The sequence below is a fragment of the Amaranthus tricolor genome, chromosome 13 (genome assembly GCF_026212465.1).
Source record: "Amaranthus tricolor cultivar Red isolate AtriRed21 chromosome 13, ASM2621246v1, whole genome shotgun sequence".
NCBI lineage: Eukaryota > Viridiplantae > Streptophyta > Magnoliopsida > Caryophyllales > Amaranthaceae > Amaranthus > Amaranthus tricolor.
Window position 1 is genome coordinate 3,978,962 of NC_080059.1, and position 23,029 is coordinate 4,001,990.

A 23,029-nucleotide genomic window follows, 5' to 3' on the forward strand; every position below is an offset into this window, starting at 1 on the left:
ACTCTGAGATAAATTCAAACCTAAGAAGACCTATAGAAGTTCTTGGTAAAATTTAGATTTTGCGTAACATTAATTTTGTTAACCAAAATTATAAATTACTCTCAAGTTACATCGTACTCGAATTCGGTATAGATATTATGTATTAAAAGTAATTGGTTATATATACATGAAATCACAAGTCTAACATCAAATTGAGTTAGAATCAATTACAAATCATCACCCTCAGTACAAAATGAGCAAATTACTAGTTGATATTGAATGGTTTTACTTTTACCATCAATTTACATGGAAGTTGATTACTCAAACAAGCAGTAAATATGACACGACTTGGCACGATACGATTTAACACAAGACACAATGAAAACGATAGATACGACACATATGTGATCTAGAAAGACATAATTTATATATTTGAATGACCAAGCACGACATGATTTGATTTAGTTAATTTGAATCACTCAACACAGCACAATTTTCACAGTTAACATTTATCAAGATTATCTTTTAGAGCCCTAGAAGGCACCAATTCACCATGTATACTCTGCCCCACATAATACTCTCTTTGTTTCTCTCAATTTGCACTTCTTTCTATTTTACTTTGTTCCACTCATTTTGCACAATTTTTTTCTTTGGCAATGACCTTATTTTCTTTTTTTAAATATCATCCACAAACTTATTTTCTCTATCTATCTTAACCACTTATTTCTATCATCAACTTGTTTTATTGTCTTATTTTCCAATTAAATTTTACTTTTCACTAAATTTAACCCAAAATAAATGGGTACATTCTCATAGAGACGGAGGGAGTAGTAACTAGTAAGTGAGACAGGAGTATATATATATATATATATATATATATATATATATATATATATATATATATAAAAGGAGTAAAAATGAGAAATGCATGAGCTGGACAGAACATCGTATAGCCACATGAAGACCTGATATTGACCCTTCATCTCCTCAAGAGTTCCTTTCTTGTTCTCCTATGCCCCTCTTCTCCTTTTATAATTCTCAACACTAAATTGGCCCATTTCTTATTCTCCCCTTTTCCCTCGAATTACGGCACGACAAACAAGTACAAAATTGTTAATTAAACATAATCAATTATCATTAATAATCAATTAAACCAACCAAACACAGATAGAGAGAGAGATCTAACACATAACATTATAATGGGAATGCAAATCCACAGCATTCAATACAATCTTTCCCTTGATAAACTCCTGTTTTCTCCATCCTTATTGCCTGCAAAACTTAACAATAAGAGCAACAAATTTGGTGGTTTTGATCCTTTGGTTAAGAAAAACAAGGCTAAATGGAAGGTGGTTACAGTTTCAGCTGCTGCATCTTCATCGGGGAGTGTGCCTGCAGCACCACTTTGGGATACTTGGTCTCCTGATAAGGCTACTCCTTCCCCTTCTTTAAGTGATGTTTTATGGCCTTCTCTTGGTATGTTTCTTTTTCTTCCTCACATACTCTTCGACTATATAACATATAATGACATGTTACCGTCTAAAACTTTTGGTTCAATTTACCCATCAAAAAATTAAAAAAATAATACTTTAATATTTAACCATTAGGAGTCTATAGTAGTATATTTAGTAATTAAAAGTCCATAATTAATATTTAGCCTAAGTTTTTTCAAATTTTAGAGTCGACCTTAATTGTAATTAATGATATTTGATCTAAAGTTTTCATTTTTTTTCTTGGTAGAAATTCAAAATTAATGAAAAATAGATTATTGTGAACTACTAATCGAAAATGATATATTATGTATATATTCAACCCTAATTTTTTAAGAATAAGGTCTTAGTATTGTTTTAGTGTTAAGATGATAAATTATCTAGAATATTTTAATTTCTTTATTATTTTTCTACAATAATCATACCCATTGATTAACTATGAATAATTACAATTTTATGGGTATTTACCTAGAGTAAACTTTAATAACCCGATAACCTATTATAGTATGTAATCCACCAAAAAATCATAAAAAAAATATTGAATTATTCTAGGTAATTTTTCATAAGATAAAAATAAAAAGTGAAAATTGGCATTGAGATACATGGCTTTGTTTTATGCTTAAGAGATTTAGGGATACCTAAAATTAGATATTAAGACTAAGTGTTGACTTAGTGTATTGGTATATATCCTCAGACCTCATTAGTAGTGAAGATGGTGCAAATTAATTTTAATTTAAAATTTCAAATTCTAACTAAGTCGTTTTAATACGATTTGGTTTAGTGTAATTTGCTTGTTTTATGAAATACATTTATACATATTAAGTTGCAATAAGCTATAAATACATATTTTAAAAATTGTACAAAAAGCAAATAAGAACGGACGAAGCAATTAAGGAAGCAATTAACAAAGTTAATAAGCTATTAGTGGGCATTTATATGAGAAGTTCGCAATGTTGTATAATTAGAAGAATTTTCTATTGATTCTATTATTTCACCTTTTCTATTTTCCAAACACTTATTGATTATTGTTAATTTATTATTTACATTAACTTAAGAAAACATAAAGATTAACAACCAAATGGCAAATTGAAAATAGGAGCATTTGCGGGAATGGCATTGTTAGGAAAGATGGACCAATTACTAGCACCAATAGGATTGTCCATGACCATTGCTCCGCTTGGAGCTGTTTGTGCTGTCTTGTTCATCTCTCCTAAAGCTCCGGCTGCTCGGGTATGATGTATTTATGTATATATATGTATATGTATATCAAATTGTCATTGTCTACTGAAAATTATACATAATTCATACATTTACATATATTTTGAATTAATGGTTATCTTAAAGTATCAAATGCATAATGTGTAGTTTCAATTTCCTTTAAGTTTTTCAAATTGTTAGGACAAATCAATGACATATGTTTAGAATTTATATTATATATTAGTCTGTTCATTTAAGTTTGCTATTAAAAGTGAGTTATAAATTCAAATAAACAGAAAGCGTAATTTAATTCAAGGCCGGCCTAAGAATTTTAGGGTTTCAAGACGAAAAATTATTTATGGGCTCCTAAATTATTGTATACATATAGAAAAGTTTAAACCTTAGAATTAGTTGAAAACTAAAATTTTTAAGAGGCCCTGGGCATAAGCACGACTTGCAGTCAACCCTGTTTCAATTCATATGATGCAAAAATAAAAAATAACTAATGAATTATTGTCTTAAATTGAAACAAGCATCATAGTAAGAAAACATGTGAATTAATGTGATTGGTTCACCTAATATGTTTGGGGCCGTTTAGTATCCAAATTATTTATTCCTAGCCCATTAATATATTATCAATGTTACTCCTATAAAATTATTACACTTCAGCAAGTGTGTTTTTTGCAGTATTTTTGTAGAAAAGCAAATCATACTAAAGTCTAGACAAGCAACCTTACTAAAGGGCCTGGGTAATTTTGTATATTATCACATTCTTCCAACTGTATGATGTGAACAAACTAGAAACAATACTTTTTTGTTTTTTCCTCTGTTCTTTGTAAGATTTTCCAAGAATTATCACTAAAGATTTTTTATATTCCTTTTTCTTGGGGTGTTGTGTGCTTTTTCATTAGTTTATATTTAGATGATTTATCTTCTATATCTCCCCTCAAATCAAGTTATAAAGCCTAATACTCATTACTAAGCCAAGCATTAACAAATTGGAAAAATTGAATATAGTATGAATAGATCAAATGTTTTTAAAAAAGTTAAGGTATTTAAGTAAAGATATTGTATAAGTAAATTGTTAGAAACTAATTGTAAAAATAGAGTTTTCCTACTTAATTTTTTTTTTTGTCATAAATTACGTACGAAAAAGTTATTTACTTGTTAAAGAATACCGACTAACAGATGACATCTATGTGTCTATCACAATTCACATGACTTGAAATCTTCATCTTCAACCTTTTGAAACTACCTTCCTCCATTGAAAATCCCCTTTCCTAGCTCCTCAACAATGGAGGCTTCTTTATCCCACCCCACCGATGAACAACTAAAACTCCTATTTCTTGACAAAAGATTGGAAATGAAGAAGGAAATGATGGGGTTTTCCTAAAAGTTAAGGTAGGGAAGAGAAGAGAAGATGAAGATGAGGATGTGGTAGGAATGATTGATGATAAAGATGAAGATAAAGATTGAAATGAAAATTAAAATTCATCTGACTATTATTTTTAACAAAAGTCCTATTTTTATAAATAGTTTCTTATAATTTTTCCATTCTTAAGTATTGTTATTTATTTCTAAGCTTATAAGTGGCGGTTTGTCTAAATCGAAAATAAAAATATAATGCTTAAAATTTTAATTTGGTCCCTTTTAAATTTGTTTATTTTTTTGATTTAACATTAAGTTCGCCATCCCATGAAAGTGTTCAAGCGTACATTTCCAAAAATTTATTGCCCAATGTTTTTTTTGCCTTATGGAGCATGTCATCAAGAGTATTGGTGAAGTGTGGGTGTTACTCGCTCGGTCCCAAGTAATTAGTTCCTTTTTAACGCCATAAATAAATAAATATTTTTCATTTTTATTTTGAGTATGACTCACACTATTTTATATTTTATTAATACTTTAAACTTATTTAATTTTTCGATTTGTCTTATATGAGATCATCTCACCATAAGACGTGTCTATATAATTAACCTATTTTTTTAATTGATTACATTAAAATCGTAAGTGATCGTTAAAGGTTATAAATAATCACTCTAAAACTATAAAAAGTGAATATTTTAAGATTATAAGTGATCATTTTAACGTTATAAGTGATCAGTTTAAGACAAAAAGTATATATTGGGCCAGTACAATAGAGTTGATCTCACCGTGAGACCGTCTCATTTAAGAATTAGTGTTAATTTTTTTATTTGATTTACACATTTTTCCCAATTTCCTATAAACTATAAATATTTACTATTTTTTATTTATTTTTCTTAATTTTACCCTAATTGTACACGGGGCTCTTTATTTGGAACATAATTAGTTTTTAAATAGTATGTTTTTTGGATGTCATCATTTGTTCCCTATTCTAAACTTGTTTGGTAAATTAGTTATCTAAATAAATGTTGCATATAGAATTATAGATAGCATAATCCTTTTATCTGTGCTTAATTTTATCCCGATTCTATTTTAATTGTGATCCGACTCCTATTCGGCACCTGGGTTTACATGTCTACACAATTGGTATGAAGTAATATTTAGTGTACTTTTGCAGAAATACAACATGTTCATGGCTCAGATTGGGTGTGCAGCATTGGGAGTGTTAGCATACACAATATTGGGACCAGGTTGGCTTGCTAGGGGTGCTGCTCTATCTGCTTCCCTGGCCTTCATGATCTACACCAAATCAACCCACCCTCCTGGTATAAAAATAATCCCCTTTTTAAGTTTACATGAAAATGGTTAAATGCCTGATTTAATCCAACTCTCTCATCACCTTTTCCTTATTGTTTTTTTTATATTCACAAGCATCCTTATAAGTAGAAACAAAACAAAATTAAATATGAACGATTGGATATACTTCATATGTGAGGAAGATCCTATATCGCTAGAATATTGGGTTATAGACTTCACATAATGGTTGGTGAATAATCCTCTTAATACCATGTGATTTTGAGAAAGAGTGAACCTCATCAAGTGTGTATGCAAGTCAACATTCATTACCCGTGAGTTTGTAGGCCCATGGGGTGATCATGTGACGAATTGTCACGATTTAACAAAAAATTAAGAACATAATATTGGTGGTTGTTAGTGAGCAGGGTAGAGTTAAGATTTTGAAGGTCCTATTTATTATTGTGATGTCTTTTAAAATGAGGTCCTTCATTATATTAAAAGATAAAAATTTTCTACTTCGAGAAAAATAATTCAAGACAAAATATTTTGTAACATTATATTTCTTCAAATATAAAAAAGCTAACAAAAAAACCACATAAAAAGTGTTGCTCAAATTCGGATTAGAATAGCACCATTTAACATTTAAGACCCTTTATTTTTAAGGGTCCTAAGCAGTCGGCTACCTTGGATAAGCTAAAAACCAGCCTTGTTAGTGAGAATGGCCGCCGTGTTGTAGTTGCTAGTGATCAAGGTGGTGATAGTTGTGGTGGTGATGGATAGGGGTTGAGTTGTTGGCGAAATTGTTGCACTTATTGAATGGTGGTTAAATTAGGTTATACTATCATGGAATTGATGATCCGAATTTGAACCAATCTGAAACACTTGATTCAAAATCGATCTGATAATCCAAATGGATAACTCAAATAGAAACATTTAGTTTATATCATTGAACTAATGGTTGACCTCCAATGACTATGTTAGTTATTGTAAATACCATGTCATAAAACTAGTTTAACAAAGTCTTTAAACTTAATGGTTGAGGTTTTAAAATGCGTGTATTCGATGATATTAATTGATTTGAGTGGAATAAATGGTTGATGTGTAGCTGCAAGTTTGCCACTGCTGTTTATTGATGGAGCAAAACTTCATGGTCTAAATTATTGGTATGCCTTATTTCCCGGTGCAGCTGGATGCCTTCTCCTCTCTGTCCTTGTAAGTCTTTCTTTTTTAAGTTGTTTATCTCATCTAGACATGCAAAAGATGCTTGACTAAAACACCCTTTAAATTAATTAGGACTTTTAATATAACAATGTAAATTACTAATCATTTGTCTAAGCCTATAAGGTCCTAAAATTGTGAAAAATTATAAATAAACAGAATTATAATTTATTGTGTATTTTTATTCCACTTATAATTTTACCATTTCAAAATTCAAGCAATATCATATTAACATGCAAATTCAAATACAAGGAAGAGGCATAAATTAATGGGTCTTAAGATGTAATTTTCAATTGAAAAAACTTAAATGAATTATATTTATAAGAGCTTTTTAAGCTAAATATTATTTTCTCTCAAGGGATAAAAAATTGTAGTTTGAAATATTGGTTTATATTATTGCAAGAATACTTAATTTCTTAGTTTTTGTAAATGACAATATTAGTAGAAGTATAAAATTAATTTTGGAGTAAATAATTGGATTTCTTTGGCTAGCATTACAAGAACATTGAATATTGAGAGCATGCGATCTCTTTAAATTAATTGCTATCCTTATTATTAGTGTAAAATTAAATCGAATTGAACAATGTTGCAATCAAATCGTATTGAAATTAACTTTTGAATTAAACTCAATTATATACTTCAGTTATGAAATGAAATTAAATTTTCTAATATAAGTGAATCAAACTTATTTTAATGAAAAAGTTCTAACATTTTAAACTAAATGAAGTGTTGTGTTTCTAGTCTATGTTCGAATGTTAAGAATTTGATACACATTTCACGTAAACTGAAGAGTTTCATCGATAAAGATCTTATTTGTACTTATAGTTAAACTAAATTTTATTTTATCAAAGTATATTTTTAAAATTTGGAAAATATTAACTCGATTATTTTCTTTTAATTTTGATGATTTCAGCAAGAGATCGTATACTATTTGAAGGAAAATTTCAAATTTTGAAATGTGAAAGCAAATTGTTGTCTGAATTCAGTACATTCCCTACAAAAAGATTTTTGGGGCAGAAAAAACTGCCCAACCAAGACTACTACATCAGTTAAACAAGGGTAAATATGCAAATTGGAGCTTCATTCCGTACAAAATGTATCGAAAACCCATTATTGATTAAGCAATTCATGTAAATCCGTATATTTAGCATTGTTCATATTCTTTGTACAAAAATTATGATTATTAATCATGCAATATTAAATTTATTATAATAAAGCATACACATAAGCTTATTTATAATCATTGGACGATCACATCAAGTCACCACCTACCTTTATTTTCTATTATTTGTCATCAATTAGCTTAAGTTTTTGTTTGAATTAGTTTTTTATGGTATTAGAAGCCAACATTATAAGTGGTCACAGATTTGAATCTCATTAACCTCTCAACAGCTCTTGTATGAGGGAGCGTATTAGAGTATATAACATATTCTGGGAATAAAAAAAGGCTTGAACTGCATCCATACTTATTACGACTAAAAATCTTTTGTCAAAGAACTAGCTCATCAAAAAGCTTAAGGTGTTGGTTGAGGCTGCATGATATATTATATACTATAACACGACTCCTGACTCAAGAGCTCTTTGGTCTAGAAATATGGATACAAAACAGGCTCTCTTCATACCTGGCATTAAATATTTCACTTTAAATAAGAGGTAATTGATATTCGAACTCGTAACCTGTTGTCATGTTAAAACTTTTAATTAGGTAAAGAATATGATTATCAATCAGTATAAGTAGTTGAAGTACAAGCATAGTTATCAGAATCTCGATTTCGATCTACGATTCTACGATCTTACGATCCAAAAATAGGCAACTGATCCGGATCGTAGGTAGGATCTTAATATGGTAGAATCGTGCGATCCTACTAAGCTCAAAAATTTAGGTGGTAGGATCAAAACACGATTTTATGATCCTACAATCCAATGATCCGATCCTAGATTGGTAGTTTCAATCGTAATATATTTTTATTATGTATCAATATATATTTAAAATAATTATATCAATACCTTTATAAAATTCATGTTATTCTTAATTTGCCATTTAGAAATGATTATTAAAAGTATTTTTGTTTTCAAAACTTAATAAATGAGTCAAATAAGTTCCAATTTACACCTTCAAACTTAAAAAAAGAATAAATATAATTGATAATCAGTAATCCAAAGCACATTAATGCATATTTGTAGGATCATACGATCCTACGATCCGATTTTACCGATTTCGATCTTACCCCTTCAACAATTATAGGTCCCTTCAACGATTATAGGTAGAATCTCAATCATAATAACCTTGAGTATAAGGGTACTTGATGTTGTTGCTTGTCCGAGATATATATGGATTGTTCAGCTGCGGAGGAGCTTTACTTAGTCCTGCAACCTTTCACATAACACTATCGAGAGACGATTTTCCGGAACACCCCTCTAATGTTTAAATAGAGAAAGTGATTAATGCGATTTGGGCAAGAAGTGTACTTATAGTGATTAGTAATTTTTAGGGTTTAGTTAAGGTTTTAAGGAATGTAACAGATTAGTGTTTCAAGGGGATACATCAAGAGTATCTGAATTGGGTAATTATTAGGGAGGTATCCAAGGGTTAAAATGCAGACTTACAATGACAAATTAATGGTCATACTAATTTGGTGAGCCCATTTTTATTGGGCTACCCCAAAGTATATTTTTTGTCTTAAAATGATCACTACTTATAACATTAAAGTGATCCATTATAATTATAAAATATGCATTTTCATAATCTTAGAGTGATTAGTTATTACCTTAAAACGATCACTTACGATGTTAAAGTAATTAATTAAAGAATGGGCTAATTATATGGGCCCGTCACATGGTGAGACGGTCTCATACAAGACGAACTGGATAGGTAAATATCGAATGCTATTTAGATAAATTTTATGATTAAAGTTTTATCATCATGAAAATCTTATAAATCATCAATGTGGGACATATATATATATATATATATATATATATATATATATATATATATATATATATATATATATATATATATATATATATATATATATATATATATATATTAAATGTTAAAAGAGTAGCCAATGACATGGAGTATTATGAATATATTCCTCTTGTGTTATATAAACATGAATGATAGTCTTCTCTGCTGAATCTGGTTGAAAAAGGAACAACATTCTGTTAAAAGGAAATTCGATATGCGTCAAAAGCTACAATTCATACAAAAGCATCGGTGTAAAACGCATTACGCATACATTCGTCAACCATCAAATTTCATATTCTTCCAATTCAGAGAACCAGAATATAATGCTCCTTTAACCAAATGGGAAAAACATTTTCTGATTTACTGGATTTAATAAATAAACAGTTACCACTAATTATCCACCATTTCTTTTAAAAAATACAGTTATATAACTTTTTATCAAATTCTTCATGACCAAATCTAGTGGACTGATACCTTTATCGATTTCAACAAACTAATAAAAGATCAAAAAAACCGATGTGGCTGCTGGGATTCGAGCCCAGGTCTCCACGGCCACAACGTGGAATTCTAACCACTAAACTACAGCCACTTTGCTTTGTATTTTGTAAGTTAAAAGTTATATAAATAATACGCTAATTTTATGGGCCTTTTAAGTCAATGGGCCCTAGATGAGAATCAACAATTTTGTATATGGGTCCGTCCAGTTAGAAAACCTAAGGTTTACGAGACCGTCAATTTGGGTTGGCCCAATTTATGCGTGTAACAACATTTTAATTTTCTTGGCATTTTTCAATTTTGACCTTAAAGGTATTAATTTTGAAATTTGATACCATTTAAGGTCAAAAATTTATAACTTTAAGATCAAAATTGAAAAATATCAAAAAATGAAAAAAATGCCCAGGTTGTTACACGCGTGAATTGGGCTGGCCCAAATTGACAGTCTCATTATGAGGCCGTCTAGTCCAAGACTAGCTGTACATTAGCGGCCATTCTCCTGTCCAATGATAGTGTAGTGCGGTCTGATCACAAATATATTTTTTTATAAATATAAAATATGATTTTGTTTAAGAAAAAATATATTTTTTTAGAGTTGTCATTTTAAATTTTTAAATGAGCATTTAAGACTTTAATATGAATATTTTAAGTCCTAAAATTAATAAATTTAAACATTTAAAGTAGCTAGACATTGTGAAGTAGTCATTTTAATTCTTATTCCTCAGTGACTTAAAGTAGAGTTTGTAAGCCTTAGAGTAGAGTTTTTAAGCTTTGGTATAAACATTTTAATGGTCGAAATTAGTTGAAAAATAAAATTAAACATTTATAAAATGAGCATTTTAAGCCTTAGAATGAATGTTTTATAATTTAGATAGAATTGACATGAACATTTCTAAATACTAATTTTGATTGAAATCATGATTCATCATTTTTGTGATAAGAACTTAAAATTAATATTTTAAAATTTATGTATAACAATATATTATTATAATAAGTTATCAACATGATTTTATGTTTGTTATTTAACTTTTGATAAAAGTGCATTTTGACTAACAAAAAAGTTGGTCGGATTTGAGTTTTGCATAGAGAAGACATAACATAAGGCCCTGAAAGTAATGGTCAAGCGCATCAAGTGACACGTAACAAATGGGCCCCATGATGTGAAATGTAACCAATGACAGGTAAGCTTGGTCGACGACTTTTTTGTCACGTGGCAGACATCCAATGGCAGTGAAATACAACATATATAATTGGACACTTGGCATGTCATATCTGAGCTTTTACTCCTCCATTCTAGAATAATTGGTACATTTCGACCATCATTTGAATTTGTTTTTTACTCTTGCACTCTAATTTTATATTGTTAAAAGTTAATTTTTTAAAATTTTTGATTATGATATTGAATATTTAAAATAATGTATTATATTACGAGAAAAAGTAAAAGTAGCAAATATAATTGAACATTGGAAGTAGAACCATGCCATGATACTAACACCTCACATATCGCTCGAGAACTAAAAATCTCTTGATGGGTTTGGCACAATTCACTTGTTTAAAAAGTTGATATTATTTTTTTAGTTGTATTAAGCTGGTTGTATAAATTACTTTTTAAAGTTGTTAGATTCATTTATTTATTTGAGAAAATAGATAACAATTTAAAAAGTTTATGAAAAAATAATTAACAAAAACCATTTTAGTTTGGTTCAAAAGATATTTTAATTGAGTATACAATTACTCTTTATTAACCAAATAAGTTTCTGACTATTTAACTAATTAATACTCCTTCCGTTTTCTAATGTTCTTCTCATTTGGAATATTCTATCCTAAGGAGAGAAAAATTTAATTAATGTTTTTAACACATATTTAGAAGATAAAATATATCCACATGAAATCTCATTAGATTCGTCTTAATGTATACTTTTTTATTATGTATTTTTTATAATTTTTTATTATATATTTAGAGATATTAAAGTTTAAAATTTGCATTGAAAACTGTGCAAAAAGTAAATGAGAAGAACAAAAAGAAACGGAGGGTGTAAACAAAAGTCAAAAATCAATTCAACCTATAAATTGCTTAATGAGATTCATCTTATTAAAAACTATTCTTTTCCACTACTAGTAATTATAAATTTTTATAATAGTATGCTTTGAATTTTAGGAAATTTATTAAGTAAGAAGTTGGGGTGCCCGAGTCACATTTTTAGAGGCTAAGAAGCATTCTTCTTCTTAGCTTAAAATGAAAATTTTCAACCGCTGTTTCTTTTATATAGAGAAAATTCTAAAAAACTACCTTTTCTATACATGATTTTGCAAAAAACTACCTTTTCTAATTTTTTTTGCAAAAAACTACCTTATGTAATGTTTTTGTTTGCAAAAGACTACCTCTTAACGGATAGGTTAGTTTGACCGTTCAAATAAACGGTTGACTCTCACGTGTGACGCACGTGACCATGAATATATGAACATCTTCATTCCTGCTTTTCAATTCAGTACTGCTCTTCTTCCCAGTTTTACATTTTTATGTCTGTTACTTTAAAAACATTGCGGAATGATGAAGAGCAATGATTATATGATGAAGGGAATAGCTCTGTTGTGTTGATTTTGTGCAATATGTTAAGTCGCACACCACGTGTTTGATGAAATGCTTCTATGAAAATTTTTGGGATCTTTTGTTTTTCAGATAGCCATTTAAATGATTGCTGGCTTTGTTCTCGAGAGCCCCATACTCCCATTGAAGTGATTAATGGTTGGTTATTCTGAACCACTCGTTCTTGATGATAAGGTAGAACTTATGTCCAGCTTAAGCCATTGAGGTCCAAGTGCCTGATGCTTTTAGGGGCATCAGTTTCATCTTGTGCATTCAAGTCAAGATCTCCACTAAATGAACTGAGTTTGTAGTTCAAATTATTGTGCTGAAATGTGTTTTTCTCAAGCTCATCCCGTGTATCTCCTCCAATCCCAACACTCATAGACAAATCATTGCAGGCTCCTTCCACTCAGAACATCATTTTGTCTGTGTCTTGCTGTGTTGTTGTAGGGAAAAGCATGTTAGCGTGGTCTTTTAGATTTTCATTATTATCATTTCCTTTCAAGAACCCGGAATCATTATAAGGTCTTAGCCCTAACTCACTATTTTGCATATCTGGCTCTAATTGCTGAATTCTATCACAGGAGGTTAAGCAACTATCAATCGAACAATTGCCCATCAGTTTGTGGGGTTGGATTTGCTGCTTAGGGGTTATCCCCTGCTGTTCTTCTGAATTGAAAAGCAGGAATGAAGAAGATTTGCATATTCATGGTCACGTGCGTCACACGTGAGCCGTTTATTTGAACGGTCAAACTAACCTATCCGTTAAGAGGTAGTCTTTTGCAAACAAAAACATTACATAAGGTAGTTTTTTGCAAAAAAAATTAGAAAAGGTAGTTTTTTGCAAAATCATGTATAGAAAAGGTAGTTTTTTAGAATTTTCTCTTTTATATATTATGTATGGTATCATTTGTATTCATCAGGATGTTGTACATATTTTAAGTATATATATGCCGCATATGTATACACATAAAACTATCGCAAACTATACAATAGAAGCTGATGTTAAAAAAGATATTTAGTTCAAAAAGTTAATTAGTGAGTCATGTATTGTCAAGGAACCAACTCAACCAAAAGCTTAAGCTGATGGTTGAAGCCCCAGGATATGTTATATACTCTAACACGCCCCCTCACACGAGAGCCCTTTGGGCTAGAAGTGTGGATGCAACACATGTTCTCCTCATACATGGTGCTCAATATGCCACTTTGAATGAAGGGTGGTTGAGATTCGAACCCGTGACCTTTTGTCACATTGGCTTCTGATACCATGTCAAGAAACCAACTCAACCAAAAACTTAAGCTGATGATTGAAGCCCCAGGATATGTTATATACTCTGAGATGTATAGTTCCTAGTATTAAGAATAACATGTAGTTACATTGGTTTAATAGTAATGAAATTGCTTAAACCAAGAAACCATTTGCACCAACGATTTTAATTATTTGCTTGAGAATAATTAAGAAAGTTGGTCTAGTCAAAGGTCACACCTAAAAGCTAAAGCAAGAGTGATTGGAATCTTAATGGAGGCTACGTGATAGTAGGAATAAAAACAGTTATACAAGAAATGTTAAGTCACATTTCATATATTATCGTATAAACCAAGAAATAATAATATTCTTTTCAAATAAATAAAACTTGAAACTATTATTATGCTCTCGATAAATTTTCTAAATGATCCAAGCTGATTTATTCACCAAAAAACTTTTCTCTTTATTTTTCAAATATATCTAGCATATATGTCCAAATTTAAATATTATTCTTCAAAAATTAAATAAATTTTTTATAGAAGAAGTAACATTCACATTGACACGTAGTCTACAATTGAATACCATTTAATTAGATAATGAAATCTAATCCGTATTAATTATGATATTAGATTATATATAGCATTTATAATGTTTTTTCGTACTTCTTTAATTTTCACTTGCTTCATGTTGATAGAGCATGTGGATTGGTGTACCATATTGTTAATTGGAACTTGGAACAGAGGCAATACAAGCATGTTTAGGAGTGTTAGAATGAAAATTATGAACTTTTTTATTTTTTCTATTTACCCTTTAAAATTATAACAATAAATTTTACAAGTACAATACCTATTTTATCCATTATAATTTATACTCCTTTGTTCTTTTTTGTTTTTTCTGTAAAGCAGTTCTCAAAATAATTTTTAAACTTTAATATTTAATATGCATCATAACAAACTATAAAAAATGTATGAGAATAAAAGTAGATATTAAGACGAATCTAACGAAATCTCAATTGAATATATTATTTCTTAATTTTATATATCTCTCAAACATCGTAGCCAAACTTCTTTCTCCTTTAATAAAGTGAGATATTCTAATCGAGAAGAACATTAGAAAAGGGAGAAAATATATAACAACTTATACACTTGATGCTTTTTTTAATTAGTTACCTCTCACAAAAATAAATAGTAATATATATCTTCTATAAAACTCTAATATATATATCTATAAGAGAAATGATGCAACTAAAAAGGGGATGAAATAGTATATTAAAAATCATTTGATTCAAAAATTTCATACAAATAATTGTCAACTTCTTTTCCAATTAATATATAATATGAATTGTGAATCTTTTTCCTCCATGACTTTATGACAAAAAAACAAACTATGTAAAATATAAATCATAATTTCAAATTTATAGGTCAAAAATCTTATTTTATAATTTATATTTGAACTTGATAAGCAACTTCTTATAATTAGACTAATCAAAATTAATTTATATATATAAAAAGGTTAATATATTATTTAAATTGAACTTTAAGATGAATGCACAATCATAATTTTTATGTTATTTTAAATAGCATAATGAGATTGCTATAATTCTTATTATATTCCGATGAAGTATTGTTTTTCTCTCGTATCATCTGCATAAAACCCACTAGCCAGCATGCATTTTTTGTTTTAAGAAATAGTGGGAAGGAGTATTATCTATGTTTGCACCCTTCATCATTATATTGAATTTAGCTAATGCAACAAAGATTTATATTACCATAGCTTTAAATAACTAATTCTTCTTCACTCTTATTTAGCAATAATTCTAATTTTGAATTGATTTTTTTTTTTTTAACTCAAATGTTACAAAAGAAATGATTTAGGCAAATATTGAATGATAGTATAACAATAACATGATTGGAGTTACATGATATATAAAGCAATATTATCATTTTCCATAGAAAAAGAAGTATGATAAATATATATGGTGGATGTCAACAAGAAGAAGTAACATCAATATATATGTAGGGCTTACTATTATGAAAGGGACATAAAATTGAGTAATGAGTTAGCTACATTATCATGTACAAGTATTGTATTTGTTCGTCGCATCTATGGCTTATTATTGCCTTGCTGTTGCGTGTTCCACCTACCTTCTGATTTCTCCAAAGGATGGGTCGCATTAAAATATTTAAGCCTGCCTCTTCATTGTCAATCTTACATCCTTTCCTTTCACAACTATTCTTGTGACACACAAATCTCTTATAAAAAGTCTGACTCATTTTCTATTTTTATATTAAAAAGAAAAAATTTTATCAATAAATTTTCTTTCATAATATGCGCATGTTTATAAAAATAGTTTTTTCTTGCTCAAGCAAAATTACTCTCTAAAACTGCTCTCAAACAATTTTTTTGATTTTCATCCTTGATTAAATAATCATTCACAATAGAAATGAAATATTTTATGTTTGAATTAGATAATTTTACATTTCAAAATCAAATCCGAAATCATTACAAATAAAATCGCTTGTATAATTTTTTTTAATTTCCCTAATTAATTGTTATGATATGTTAAGTAGATGTTTAGGATACATTACGTAGAGATTTAGGGTATGTCAAGTAGGGTTTATAGTATGTCAAATAAAGGTCTATTATAATATGTTTAGTAGGTAATTAAGATATGTCAAATAAGTGTTTAATTTCGATTTTGATATTTCTAATGACAAATTAATAAATGAGTAAAGGATAAGGATTTAGGTTATAGAGGAGAGGGGAGATGTACATACAATGATTGATAAACTAAAAGAGGAGCGGGGAGAAGAAAAAACTGAAAATGAAAAAAATTAAATGACTATGCGCCTCAAACTTAGATTCTTTTAGTTTTTTTTTTTTACATAATTTAGTGTTTATATTGGATCAGTCCAAACAAAATGATCCCCTTAAAATGTCATCTCTCTCAACAATTTATCTTTTATTCACAAGTATTTTCAATAAAATCCGGTGCACTCTTAATATTTGAGGTCTTAGTTGTTTATATCAAAGCCTTGCACAGTTGGGTCACTGTATATGCCAATAATGATTATATACTTGAGTATATTATGTATATTTAATATTTACGGACTTCTTATTTTTAGAGTCCTTTATAATGGAATATATTATTATTTTTGTATTTTTTTAAATAAAAATCCTTGTACTTCTTACACTGTAAAACCTTAAATAAAGAACTATATTATTTTAATTGGAATTATAGTATGACTTGGCAAAAAGATGTAAGCAGGTTACTTGATCTATACTGTATCATTAACAATCTCTCTATCAGAAGTGAAGTTTCACTGAATTTATCATGTTTAAGTAAACAAAAAATAATTGCATTAATTATAGCTTAAAAATTGGATTAATTTATCAAAAATAATATTAAAACGATTGTAAAATGAAAAAATGACAACTCATTAAAATTTCACCAAAAATATTATGATTTTATAGGATTTAATTTGATTACATGATATAAAGTTATTCAATTAGCAAACTCTTAGTGAAAAAAAAAATTAATCATAAGTTGTGAGTAATATTCTATATACAATAGTTTTTAATATTATTTACCATGTGAATTTCCATACATTAAATATTCTATATACAATTACAAAGTTTTTAATTAAATTAATAATTGTTTAATAAATTTAAAAATTTGTGTGTTGAATGAGTTTCTATACCAGTTAATTATATAATTATGTTATAACGATATTTTCATATCTTATTAAACACTTGTTTAAGTACATCTAGGGATGACTTAATTAAGTAGGTACGTTTAGGATGCTTGTGGCTAGAATTATATGTATATGTCATGATATTATTTTATTTAAATGAGGATTTACTAACTAATTAAATTATATGTACAACTTAGTATTACTTAATTATTAGCCTAATCTTTCTAACCTTATGTCATAGTGGAGGCTTTCTATGGAGTATCATTATTTTAACAGAAATCTTCGATAACTCTATATAGTTACATAGTATAATGGAAGGGAATCATTTTCTGCCTTTTGTTGTCATAATTTTCGTAATAATTTTATTTTATATGTTTTACTTTTATCATAATAATATTATTTTATTTCAAACCAAAATTACAGGTAAAATTATTATATGTATATAAATTAGCGAAAATCTAACAGCAAAATGATGTTTTTGTATAATATTAAACAATGATTTTCCCTCTTATTATATCTCTAAAGTCTTGCTCTGATCTTGGCTTTCACCTTTCTGAGTTGTGATTGTAGTTTGATTCTCATAATATATAAAATTAATTAGTCTTATTTCACTTGTTTATTGCGATTCTCTAACCTACTTTTGAATGAAAATAATCAAAAGGTGATCGCCAGTTCATCGCTCATAGTGATGACCATTGCTCGTCTCTAATCTGTCCAATCTATTGCATAATTAAAAACAAAAGAAATATACTTCTCAGAAAGTCGATCATCGCTAAATTGTTCCCACTTTAGATTGCTTAACTTTAGAGGTGAGTTCCCTAAAGGCCACAAGGTAACTAGTGGATATAATATTAACCTGCCCTTTGACTCGTAAGTTTACCCAAGTTGCGGTGACATGCAATTGATGTAATCCGACCTAATTTTAACATGGCCTAATATATAATCGATTATTTAGATCCATCACCAACCTGCACCCCGACTTGAGAATGACCCACATCCAATATCAATCAAAACATGCATATATGATTGACCGAATCCGACTTGCATATGATTTTTTTACTACCCAAACCATTTCTAATCATGCTGGTATTCCGCATAATCTAAGTCATAGTGACCCGAAACCCACAATTAGTTAGACCATTCTCTTGTTAGACAAGTGACTTAATATCTCCTGTGACCATTTCAAACAATTCCATTTTCCTTGACAATATTAGAACATTTTGGCGCCTAATTAACTGCACATCTCAGTAGAAACTAGAAATATTACTCCTATTACACATTAATTTGATGTCTACTGGTTATGGAGCACACATCTTAGAATGTTGCAATTTCACAGTGTAAGTTCTGATTCCAAATTCCTCATGGTAGGGAACAGGATAGCAAAAGGATCATTTCTTAAATAAATCTAATTACAGATAATTACATACTCTAACCATTAAGTATTTGTATGATCCAGCTAATGTTTGCATCAACCTCAATTATCTTATTCCTAAATTATTATTATCCTGGAGAGAAGTTTGTTCACCTCATTAAAGCTATAGATCAGACAATATATTTTGATCTGCAAACTTTTCTTATTCATAAAGCTTTCTTATCTCTTTATTATTATTTATCACTAATAAAATCAGGTTAGGTATATTCATCCTCTTAAAATAACATTTTAAAAAAGTCACTTACAGACATTGAAATAACTTCTTGGTTATCATTAACAAAGGTCAGCTGATATAAATCTAGCTGATCCTTCTTTAAACCCCGCTTAAGCGAAGTAATCATTTAATGAAATTAGGATAATGAAATGTTGTAAGCTTTTGATTTTAAAAATCATAGTCATAGTCAACAATCCAATATCCAACACAAAAGAGGTCTGGGAATTCTACATGTAAGCAATCTTATAAAAATAATCTTCGAACTGAAAAAGGGCAAATCTTATTTAATCACATACTTAAGTTTCAGGTAAAGTTCAATGAATGAACTTAAAAAGAAAAAGAAAAAGAAAACAACAGAAAAAAGGAGCATTTTTCTCAATGACAATCATGGCCCACCACCATGAATCTAATAGGGTGCAAACTAATTGGATTTCTTAAGTAAAAAGCTCTAAACTTAGCACGACTTATGATATATTATATAGTGATCTTATCTTATGTATAGATTTTATTACATTTTGAGATTGATATCCCAGTAAGGCCAGTAAACAGAAGCATGATCTTCACCAGAGAGTCCATAAGCGCAAGAGTTGGCAGGTGGATCGAAGTGGGAAGAAGGCAGAAGACTCTTGCTTAAATAGTCTTCATCATCTTGTGAGATATCAGAATGATCTGCTTCGAAAGCGTAGGAAGAATCAGTTGGGTCCAGGAAGGCAGAATGGTGGGTAGCATCCACATAATGAGGGCTGTCTGAATCGATTACGTCGCTCTTAGCTGAGCTCAAATCTTCCTGCTTGTATTTGAAGAGTGAAATTTGGTGATCTTCACTCTCGGAAGCAGATTCAATGATGGGTTCTTCTTGAACTGTTTTGGTTTCTGTGGATGTGTTTGATGGTTCTGTGTTTTTCTCCTTCAAAAGTAGCTTTTCTGTGAGGTGTACCACCTGTAAATATACCCGTAAAGATTTGGTCAATATATAACATATTTCGGACTTCAACTATCAGTTTAATATTTGGAGCTATATACTCTATCAAATAGAACATGTTACGCTCCAATTCCATTAAATGACTCCAACTTAGGCGGGGTTTAGACATTAGATGTATGCATCCTTACCAAGCCAACTAATAGGTTGTTTTCGATAGACCTTTTACAGAATAGATTAAGTGCAACATCAAGTTAATAAAATGTGCACATGATTTAATGACAGCATTTCATTACCCCATGTCATTAAATAACTTCACTCTGTACTTAACATTATCCTAATAAGTGAAACAAAGAAGTTTCGATTGTCCCTTGGTCGCAAATATACACGTATTTTAATAAGCAAAAATATTTCATTACCCTACTACCATTAATGGCTCCCACGTAAGCGGGGAGGGTGGGACATACGTAACATTACCCTAGTTACCGAAAAGAAAGTGCTTGTTTTTAATTGACTTTCAATAGGAAATTTCATTGCAACTTCACGTTTATAAGAAGTGCACATAATTTAATCATATATATGATTAAGTAGATTATACCTCAACTTGTAATTTATCCTTCTCCTGAAGAAGATTGTCGTAATCAGCCTTAAGGCTGTTAAAACTAGATTGAAGAATGTCAAAATCCTTTTCCAATTGCTTGGTTTTCCACCTTGCTCTTCGGTTTTGGAACCAAATAGCAACCTGCCGAGGCTGTAATCCAAGCTCCTTAGCAAGCTGGATTTTCCTCTCAGGCTCGAGCTTGTTTTCGACCTCGAAACTCTTCTCTAAGAACTGAACTTGCTCAACCGATAATCGTCGTTTCTTCTCCGGTTGATGAAAGTAATCATCAAAATCCTCATCTCCAATATCCTCTTGATCATATGTGCAAAAGAATGGCCTCTCTGTTCTTTTTCCTCCACATACATCTTCAAAACTCATCATTGAGCTTGAGCCTACAAGAAATTCAACATATTAGACCACTTTCCAATTTAGAAAGCCAATAGATCCACTTTTGATCAATCAAACCAAAAGTAAATTTGCCAATTTTGGTGATTTTAATTTGTACTTAATTTGTTGTATTGTGGTAAAGAGGGAACACAACTACCTTTCCACATATAACCCATCTCAAATCATTGATGTACACAAAATTAAGGCCAATAGGAAACATTCAACCAAAGGCAATTAATGATTGATCCATAATGATAATACCATATCAATCTCAAAAGACCCAAAAGTCCAAGTACCCAAATAAATAAATTTTATTCTCAAGAAACTACAATCGATATAGTACTTGTTCCTATTTTTATTACTTGCACCCAAATCCAATTTAGCACTGTTCATCATTTTATGGTATTTTACATATTGCGGCTATTATAAAAAAATAGTCACGTGAGATCTTGTTTTATAATATTACATATTATAATTCTAGATAAAAACAATTCAACAAACGCATTGGACCGAATAAAAATTGTCGGGGTGCAAATTAAAAAATGGGAGAAAGTATATGATGATAAGAGTATATAACATATATCCGTCTTCGAATACTTGTTCTAGCTTTTGTTTGAGTTAATTAGTTAGAATTAGGATAGTCAAGAAACCAACTGAAAAGCTAGTAATATACAAGTAAATAAAGTTCTAAAAATACTGGTATCAATATCATAGCAAGAAGTTGACTTTGGAAGAACTTTTATGACCTAAATCAAGCAAATCTGCAATGGAGTATATAATAATGAAAAATCAGAATAATTCAGAAAACAATTCAGAAACAGAAACAAAAAGGCAGAACATCATTTCATCTTTCTGAATAAACAAAGATTAATCATTAATCATTTAGATCATGATTGAGACAAACATATTTAAGTACAATACTGCAAAGATTTAAAAACCCATCTCAGAAACAGCCAAACAAACACAGATCTATAAGCAAAATATCAAAAATTTTACAGAAGGGCAGAGAACAGAGAAGGGATACCCAGAAAAGAAGAAGACCCAGAAAGGAAGAAGGGTTCCGAAGAGTTAGAAGAACGAGGGAGGCTCTGATTGAAGAGCAAAGAAGTTCCAACGTTACTGGAAGAACCATTAAAGACCCTTCCCGCCATAACCTTTACCTTCTCCACTTACAAGTAAAATTTAGCTAATAAGTTGCAACTATTAAGAAGCCATAATTGACAATCAAACAGAAGGGTTTTCTAAGAAGAAGAAGAAGAAAGTACTTGATTATGGAGATCGGAGAATTCTAAAGCTTATGGCGGAAGAAACTGGTGATGATGAGTTCAGTGATGTGGGAAGTGTGTGAAACCCTAACTTTCACCCCCATCACTCAGAAGAAGAGAAAAAAGAGGGAAATATTGAGGAATTTGAAAATGAAATTGGGGATTGGTTTGAATTTGATTTTTGTTGTGGGAAGAAGGAATGAAGATTTGAGAGGAAGAGAATAGAGAAAAAATGAGAGGAGAAAAAACAAAGGAAAGAATTGTTGGGATGGGCAAGAAAGAAGAGAACTTCTTTTGGGTTTTGATTGGAAGGGGGGATTATAATAGTATGTTAAAAAGATGGTGGGGTCCAATCATTTTTGTAAATGAGTGGACATGGTCTCCCTGTAATTCCCATTGTACCCTTTGATTGCATTGGAGGGAGGTGAGACCTCATATTAGTGATGAAGATGATAGACCGGTAAAATTATATAGGTTTCGTATTACAGTTAATCTCTTAAAAAATTGTCTCTTTGAAAGAAGTATCTTAAGCTCAATTTATTAAAAATTAATACATATTTACTATATTCTTAATATCTACTTATATTATATTTAATGCTTATTTACCGTATCCTTAATGCTTACTTTCAATATCTTTTATGTCTACTTACATTATTCTTAATATCTACTTATAAT

At 29.7% G+C, this 23,029-nt stretch overlaps 2 protein-coding genes and 1 non-coding gene across 3 annotated transcripts; 1 reads left to right on the plus strand and 2 right to left on the minus strand.

Moving 5' to 3' along the window:
- The first annotated feature begins 919 nt into the window (after positions 1-919).
- On the plus strand, positions 920-7,785 carry LOC130798334 (uncharacterized). Its single transcript, XM_057661272.1, has 5 exons — positions 920-1,455; positions 2,566-2,699; positions 5,206-5,353; positions 6,430-6,536; positions 7,456-7,785. Exons 1-5 carry the CDS (start codon positions 1,179-1,181, stop codon positions 7,495-7,497), a joined length of 708 nt encoding a protein of 235 aa, XP_057517255.1. The 5' UTR covers positions 920-1,178; the 3' UTR covers positions 7,498-7,785.
- Positions 7,786-10,030: 2,245 nt separating this feature from the next.
- TRNAH-GUG (transfer RNA histidin (anticodon GUG)) lies at positions 10,031-10,102 on the minus strand. The gene has a single exon. It is a non-coding gene; the product is annotated as a tRNA-His (tRNA).
- A 9,216-nt stretch (positions 10,103-19,318) lies between these two features.
- On the minus strand, positions 19,319-22,652 carry LOC130798266 (homeobox-leucine zipper protein HAT5-like). The gene is made up of 3 exons (XM_057661190.1): positions 22,114-22,652; positions 20,700-21,094; positions 19,319-20,122 (listed from the first exon to the last, which is right to left on the minus strand). The coding sequence occupies exons 1-3, from the start codon at positions 22,238-22,240 to the stop codon at positions 19,691-19,693; spliced, it is 954 nt and encodes a 317-aa protein (XP_057517173.1). The 5' UTR covers positions 22,241-22,652; the 3' UTR covers positions 19,319-19,690.
- Positions 22,653-23,029: the final 377 nt, after the last annotated feature.

Bases quoted from the DNA above. Each gene is read 5' to 3' on its own strand.
- LOC130798266 (XM_057661190.1), bottom strand. From the start codon at position 22,240: ATGGCGGGAAGGGTCTTTAATGGTTCTTCCAGTAACGTTGGAACTTCT. The intron at 21,095-22,113 runs GTATCCCTTCTC...AATTTCTTGTAG, and splicing joins TGGGTCTTCTTCTTTTCTGG to GCTCAAGCTCAATGATGAGT. The intron at 20,123-20,699 runs GTATAATCTACT...GTATATTTACAG, and splicing joins AGGATAAATTACAAGTTGAG to GTGGTACACCTCACAGAAAA.
- LOC130798334 (XM_057661272.1), top strand. From the start codon at position 1,179: ATGGGAATGCAAATCCACAGCATTCAATACAATCTTTCCCTTGATAAA. The intron at 5,354-6,429 runs GTATAAAAATAA...GTTGATGTGTAG, and splicing joins CAAATCAACCCACCCTCCTG to CTGCAAGTTTGCCACTGCTG. The intron at 6,537-7,455 runs GTAAGTCTTTCT...TGATGATTTCAG, and splicing joins GCCTTCTCCTCTCTGTCCTT to CAAGAGATCGTATACTATTT.